General features: G+C 46.8%; 1 protein-coding gene across 3 annotated transcripts in view; it reads left to right on the forward strand.

The window, feature by feature from the left end:
- Positions 1 to 6049, forward strand: part of CD58 (CD58 molecule) — a 57997-nt gene extending 51948 nt beyond the window's left edge. For 2 of the 3 annotated variants that reach the window (XM_032249625.1, XM_032249626.1), the window contains exons 5-6: positions 1343 to 1379; positions 5789 to 6049. In XM_032249625.1, the coding sequence (XP_032105516.1) occupies positions 1343 to 1379; positions 5789 to 5798 (47 nt within the window). In that variant the 3' untranslated portion in view covers positions 5799 to 6049. The remainder of the gene's footprint in view (positions 1 to 1342; positions 1380 to 5788) is intronic. The other variant, XM_032249627.1, reaches the window with a different exon arrangement.
- The last annotated feature ends 1836 nt before the right edge of the window (positions 6050 to 7885 follow it).

Here is a 7885-nt window from a genome sequence, read left to right on the forward strand (position 1 = left end):
AAAAAAAAAAAAAAAATTCATTTATTCTATATACAGAAAATTACTCCAATAGTCAGCACCATTAGCCCCAGATAATCTGAAAAAAAAAAAAAAAAAAAAAATTAATTTAAAAAAAAAAAATTGATGCCCGGACAGGGAGCCCCATCCCCCTAATATTAGAAAAAAAAAAAAAAAAAAAAAAAAAAATTTGTTCTAAAAAAACAATTTGGAGGCCTGGCATGGTGGCTCATGCCTGTTATCCCAGCATATTGAGAGATTTAGGTGGATGCATCACTTGAGCCTGGGAGTTTGAGACCAGCCTGGACAACATGGTGAAACCCATCTTTACAAAAAAAAATACAAAATTTAGCCAGGCCTGGTGGTGCACGCCTGTAGTCCCAGCTACTCAGGAGGCTAAGGCGGGAGGGAGGTGGAGGCTGTAATGAGCTGAGATTGTGCCACTGCACTCCAGCCCGGGTGATGAAGTCAGACCCTGTTTCAAAACACAAAAACAAAACTTCTCAGCAGGTATCTCAACCTTTAAGCAACCTTAAAGTCTTTATTTTGGAAATAGTGAGATGTTTGGCATGGAACCTTCAGAAAAAAGAGTTGAAACAGCTCCAGCTGCCTAGCTGTAGATGACGGACAGTTTTAGAAGCTCTAGTCAACTCTATTGACTAGGCTTCTGGACCCCTAGCTTAGGTGTGGGATAGGCGGACGCCCTGTGGGCAGGAAACCGATGCATGCCTGTGTGGGAGCACTGTCCTAATATCTAAAAGAGTAGCCATGAGCTACATGTGGCTGTGGGGCACTTGAAATGTGGGAGTCCAAATTATGATGTGCTGTGAGTGTAAAGCAGTACGTTTCTAAGACCATGTGTGGGAGAATATAAAATATCTCATTAGAAGATGTTTATACTGAGTACATGTTGAAATAATTTTATATTTTTGACACATTATGTTAAATAAAATATTAGAATGTACCTTTTTTTTAAACTTTGTAATGTGGTTACCAAAAATTTTAAATTGCTGATGTGGCTTGCATTATATTTCCACTGGACAGCACTAGTCCAAACCATTCTAGCCTTCCATGCATCTTCAGCCTTATGCACAAGGCAAAATTAGCCATTTTGTCAACAGTGTTTGCATGTGGTTTTCTATCATGTTCTGACCGATTTTTGAACAACTCTTTGGACCAGCTCTGCAGCCAATTTGATTTAAACACATAGGATAGCAGGAAATCCAGGCTGTTGGGGCTCTGGGTTAGTTTTCCATATTTAGGCCTCTAATAGGCAGTCAGTAACCCCGCATTTCAGCTTTTCTTTTCAGTTCTTCAACTGAGAGGACAATTTCTTCATTTTCAGGTATTCTGAAATGTAACAGAAACACAGACAGAAACAAGTAAGTACCCTGCAGGTTGTGCACTGTGTGTCAGAACAAGAGCAGCCCTGCTGTAGATGCCCCTTCCTTGGGAAGCCAGATGCTACTCATGTGTTGGTTGCCTTGTACAGTAATAAGAAGTAACATCAGCAGATATACTGACCATAGTGTATTAAGTACCAACTGTGTGCCCTGCACCGCGCTAGCCACTCTCTATATATCGTCTCCTGGAACCCTCTCAATGAGCCTTGCAAGAGTATCATACCCCTTGCTTAGAGACAGTGCATACAAGACTCGTAGAAGTCAAATGATTTATCAAGGTCACATTGCTAGTAAGTGGTGGGCTGGGATTTAAATCTAGGTCTTTGGACTCCGAGAGTTATACCGTTAACCACTATAGTACACTCCCTCCACCTCCCATCCCAGGAAAAGTTGGATCAGTTATTGGGTTCACTTTAGGAGCCAGGGTCAGAGCTGGGCCTGTAGTCACAAACGAAAGAGGACACAAACACACTTAGCAGCGATGTTGGTTTGGTAGACTGCCATAGGATGCTCCAGGAGGTCCCCTTCTGGCAGGTCCCACTGGTGGTCAGCAGGCAAAGGAACGAGCTGAGTGTTGAGGGATGAGGGGAAGAGTTAAGGCCCAGGGTGTGAAGGGCAGGAGAAGAAGTGGCAAGCCATCCTCTTTGGAGCAGCAAGTGTTAAGGGTTTAGAGAAAGATGGGGCTGGGCCGTCAGGTTGGGCCAAGCTCAGACATTGAGAGAGGCTGTGGGTCATTCTTGGGGAGAACTGCAGAGTTTTCTAGCAGAACTATGCTTTAGCAAGATCACTCTGCTGGCAAAGCATAGGATGAATTAATAGATGAGATAAGGACATGGTTAGTGGAGTAAGGAAATAATTCAGCCAAGCAGAGAAGAGCACCTGAGTCGGGGTGATGGTGGCAGAACGTAATACACAGGGCTGGGTTTGAGAGAAACAGCAGAGGTCCTGTTAGCAAAACTTTTTCTGGCAATGCAGGCCCTGGTGCCAAGCTCCCTGGTTCAAATGCCAGCTCCGTTTCTCGCAGTCCTTGGACAAATCACTTAAACTCTCATTGCCTTGGTTGTCTTCTTTGGGAAGTGGGCATAATGATAATATAGAAATAGCAATGATAGCATAGATAATAACAAAGAAATAACTGGGACAAAATATATTAATACAAGTAAAATGCCTACAATAGTGGCTGGCTTATAATAGTGTTCAATAAATGCTAGCCATTATGATTATTACTATTACCACTCAAGAGAAATCAAAGCGACAGGACCAAGTGTAGCAGAGGAGTCACACAGGAGTCTTGCTGGGGAAGGAAAATTACAAATTTTTCCTTTGACAGGTTGAGTTTAGGGTGCTGGTGTATTACTTGGGTAGTGATGTCCATGCACAGAACTGGAGATGGGGGCTGCAGGCTAGAGTTACAGATTGGGGAGCCTCTTCATCTGGACACTAATTGATGCCATGAGCACCTAAGGTCACCAAGAAAGAAAAGCCAGATGCCCTAGGGTGGTGGGAAGAGGCAGAGGAGGCAGGACTGGGGAAGCAAAGTCCAGGATCAGAGCCAGGGGCGCCCCAGATTAGAGGCTTTGAGGGAGGAGGCTACATGTTAAAGCTGCAGAGATGAGGAGGTGGGTGAGACGTTAGGACTTTGGTTTTGTTGACTCAGTTGCTGTGGTCAGTGCAGGGATGAAGAGAGGATGACTAAGCAGCAGCAAGGGCCTAGGTGAGGTGGGACCGATGGGTGGGCTACGAGGTATCCTTTCTCCTTAGCTGCCATATGGAACAGTGCTTAGGTTACTGGGGGAAACCAGCTATGGCAGGAGGCCTGGGGTCAAGGGAGTCTAAGGGGCAGCTCAGCTGGCCACAGGCCCAAGCTGGGAGGACCCAAAGCCATGAGGAGTTGATGGTCCAGGAGGCCGGGCAGAGAGGAGCCAAGTAGCTGGAGATGAGGTGAGGTGGGAGATGTAGGCACCTCCAGGCTTGTGGTCAGAGGGGGACATTTCAGATCTGAGCAATATGCTTGAATACCAGGTGAGGGTGAGAGCCAATTTGGGTCTCTGCTGAGATCTAGGTGGTTATAGTAGAGGGGAAGCCTGAGTGGATGGGGGCGGCGGCGTCACCACCAATGATAGGGATCGGGGTGGGGGGGCATCATCCCCGGCCATGGGGAAAGGGATGGGCAATCCAGAACTCACTCCTTCACCTGTTCCTTTCATCAAACAAACATTATGGAGATCATGTGATGCCAGGCACTGTGCTGGCTGATGATGTGGGGTCAGAGTACATAGTGAGGCTAGACATTGTGTGGGATTCAGAGAAAGCATATAATAGGGCTCCTCCCATAGGAAGCTTGTGGCCACACCAGGGAGTAAGAGTGGATGCACGTGAGCATGAGAAACTCTTCGAAGGACTTAGGAAGTACAGTTGATAGGCAGAATGTGTGATACGATGGTCAGGGCTGAGCAACCAGTGCAGGGCGATTGAAGAGGCCAGAATCATCAGAGAAGCTTTGGAGGGGATAGGATGTGACCCACATTTTCAGAACAAGAGTAGAGTAGAAAAGGGATTCCAGGTGGGAGAAACAGCAGAGGCAGATATATGAGAGGGAATTAAATCTGTTGTGATTTATTTGATAGTGAGATTGATCTGCCTGGCAGTTGAAGTAGAGGCAAAATACACTGAATATTTGCAAGAAGGTCCTTGGAAGTCAGGGTCATTAAAATGGAGTGATATGGAAACGGCAGCCATTGTAGGTTCTTGAACAGGAACGTTTTGCATGAAAAGCAGTGCTTTGGAATGATGAGTCTAGGAAGGTAACACTGACCTTCTCCCTAAGGTAACATTCTGGGAAGAGACCTGAATATTTGGGGCTGAGATTGGGAGAGGAGCTTACTTTTCTTGGTATATTTTACTATTCAAATCCTGCATCATGTGTGTTTACTGCCTATTAAATAATCATTTTTAGATTTGAAGAACCCATTGTGGCAGCAAGGGGAACAACCCAAGCTGTTACTAAAGGGTTATGACGCTGGTGTGGTGGCACACACCTGTAGTCTCAACTACTTGGGAGGCTGAGGGGGGAGGATCCCTTGAGCCCAGGAGTTAGTGGGAGGATTTCTTGAGCCCAGAAGTTAGAGACCAGCCTGGGCATCAAAAAAATTAAATTAAAATGGAAAAGGTTCTGTGTATGGTGGAGACGGAGGGGATCGGGGAAGGAGATGCGAAAGAGGCAGGCAAAACCAGGAACAAATGCAGTATTTCCCCAGCTGCAGGAGAGCAGAACCAGGAAGAACTAAACCCAATCAGGAACAGCAGAGGACAGATGAGTAGATGGCAGACATCTGACGGGCAATGACCACGCCACACTTCTCACCCAGGCAGTTCAATTTAGGCAATTTCTGAGTGCTTTGGTATTTTTTTTGTGTAAGTATCTAGAAAACAGATCACAAAGTCAGCCAAATTAAAAAGGAAGCAGGGAGTCCTATTTCTCTGAGAAGAAAGATTTACAGGTGGGATCTCAGGCAGGGGCCAAGCTGGAGAAGTGGGCTTGATTCCTTGTAGTGAGCGAGGAGACCGCTGGGAGAGGGCAGAGGAGCAGAGACCAGCAGAAAGCTGCCCCTACAAGGGTCCTGTGTGTGCCAACCTGGTTTAAAAATATTTCTCACTTTCTTTGTCTCCCTCAGAAATCCACAGCACCCATTTCATGTTCTGTGAGGCTCCCAAGGAGGGAAACGTTCAGTTTACTCTCCTTTCCCTCACCCCTGTAACCACAGCCCTAATTTCTCATGAATTCTTGCTACCAATGAGATGGAATGTGTGGGGAGCTCTGGGCTGGTCTGACTTTGAACTCCGTGGAAATACGCAGACTAGCGGGAGGGTGGGAGGGCAGGAAATGGACTCGGTTTGAGGGCTTGCTCAAGCAAGGGTGTGGTTTTGTTTTTTTGCTGATTTACTCTGAGACAGCCAGAGATTGTTCTGTCACTGCCACAGAGATGACTACACAGGAAGAGAAGTTTGAGGTGGGAAGGAAACTGTCCCCAGGAGTTTCATGTAGCAAAGAAGGAAGTGGCTGTTAGGAATAGGTGACAGTTTCCCTATGGGTCTAACAGTCTCCGCCCCGTTGTTTGGTGTTTCGGTTCTACTCAAAGAGTCGGTGGGAGGAGGCTTGGGGCTGCTATTGAGTGCAGCATCCTCAAGGCTGTTCTTCAGGGAGGACTCAGGCTACATCCTATGAGTGCCCAAGGCCCCTCTCCCTCCATCCCTGCTCCCTAGCTCCCTTGGCTTTGATGACTTTATTTCAAAAAGGCTATTCACATTAGAATAGGAGGGTAACTAGGACTCCTGGTCTGCAGCCCAGATTTACTGCATTTTATAATATGAATTTTTTTTTTTTGTAGCTCCAGTTGATTGGTAACAGAAGATGAAGGCAATGGCATAATAACTAAATTATTTTAAAAGCTAAAAGCCATCGGATTTTTTGAGTATTACAACTCTTGAAGCAGCTGTTTTTTAAGAAGAAATACCCACTAACAAAGAAGAAGCATTAGTGTGACTCTCATCAGTGTATTATATGACTTGGTGCTTGCTTTTTTATCAAAAGATGGTTTTTACTGGTAACATAAAAACTTTTGTAAATAAATGTAAATATGTACACAAGTACCTAGGTGGTTTTGCTATTGTTTTCCTAAGACAGAAAATAAGAGTCACATACTCTTTTAGAATCTATACTCTGTTTCTCCTTTGCTTTAGGAAAAACAATTCATTGCAGGATCGGTCATGGAGTGAGGGAGCTGATGAACCACGTACTGTCCCTGGCTGGGTTCCACATCGTAGGTAATAGGCAGGTGAACACATGGGTCTTTACTTCCGCTTCTTTTGAAAAAACCAGATCACCACCATGTGAGGCAGCTGTATAACAGGCGGGGCAGGGAGACTTCTCTCCCTGCCATGACTTAACTTATCCTGCTTTGTTGCACTGTTTAGCTGTCATATTGGGAGGTCAACAGCAGACAATAGCTGGAAACCGTCGTCATAACAAATGAGTGGCAGCCATTCCTGAAGAGGTGGATGGTCCCAGCTGCCGCCCGCAGCTGTGTAAACCTGAGTCAGTACACAGACACCTTAGCCTGTGCCTGCACTACCCCTGGAATTCCTGTTACCTGAGAGTGTCCAGCCTGAAGGAAGAATTCAGTATTTCTTCACTCCAAGATGGGCTTGTCAGGAAGCCCTTGGGCTACATGTGTCCTCTCTGGAACAGCCTGCCTCTGAGCTCCCACAGGCCTCAGCAAGAGTGGGAAAGGAGCCCCGAGTGTTTCTGGGAAGACCCACATCTCCCCAGCTCCCCCACCTCCAGGCGGCATGGCTTCCTATCCAGTCTTAGACTAATCTTGTTATCCCAGGTCCCGTAGGAAGCCCAGGACTCCCATGGAGACTTCTGACCCATGTAGCTCTGTATGCCCTGCTTTCTGCCTGCATCCTTCAGCAGCCACATCCCCGATGTCCTCTCCTGTGATGCTTCCTTCACCTCATGGTTCTAATCCAAACCCAGCTTTCCCCCGGGCGCTGCCTCCCACAGCCTCTCAAGGGGTAGCTGTTTTCTTTCCCATGTCTCTTGTATTCAGGGCCTAGGGGAAGCCACCTTACCACTGTTCCCTCAGTTCTTTGTTTTGCCAATGAAGAAATGGACAGAGAGGTGCCTCAGGTTGGTTGTAAGTGGCAGAGCCAGGATTCAACCCCAGGCAGTGTGGCCCCAGGACCCTCGTAACCACCAAGCCATAATGTCAGAAGATAAATGTGTGCAGTCAATCTAGTTGGGAGCCCTCTGAAAGTCTTGTCTGTTTTATGCTTGCACCAGGAAAGAGTCTATCTTTAATTTAGGTATTCTCTAAAGAGGTCATTTGCTTTTAACCACTTACATTGAGGACGTAGTAAAGACGTCAAATATTAAGCTGAACTCTGCCTTCTAGACTCTTAACTCTGCACAGGTCCTCAGGGGCCTCATCCGACAGACAAGAAAACAGGCTGAGAGAAGGTAATTGGATCAAGGTCTTGTAGGTAGTTCATGGCAGGAAGCCCAAGACCCTGGTCTCCACTCCAGTGTTTTCCACAACACAAGGTTGCCTCCCAACACCACCCTAGTGTGGGGTCAGACGCAGGCTTCCACCTGAGGAAGATGGCGATGGCTTCTGGGCTATCGGCGGGAGCCCAGCTGCAATCCAGCACCTGGTGAGGGCTTGTGACGCTGGCCGTTTGGGGGGCACCTCTGGGTCAGTGTGGGAGTGGCGGACAATGGCAGAAGTGAAATCAACCTGAACAAACGTGTGGATTGCCCACGCTGCCTGTGTTGACGTCTAATGCCTGGAGAATAAGGTACTGAGTCCTTCCTCTCTCCCCAGGCCTTTCCTCTTCATGGTCTCAACAGTTCCTTTTCTTTTTCAAGATCTTTCCATGCAAAGGAAAACTTAATCCTCATTGGAATAGGCCCACATGGCTTG

Source organism: Sapajus apella, unplaced genomic scaffold, assembly GCF_009761245.1.
Source record: "Sapajus apella isolate SASKATOON/1434 unplaced genomic scaffold, GSC_monkey_1.0 scaffold69, whole genome shotgun sequence".
Classification (NCBI taxonomy): Eukaryota; Metazoa; Chordata; class Mammalia; order Primates; family Cebidae; genus Sapajus; species Sapajus apella.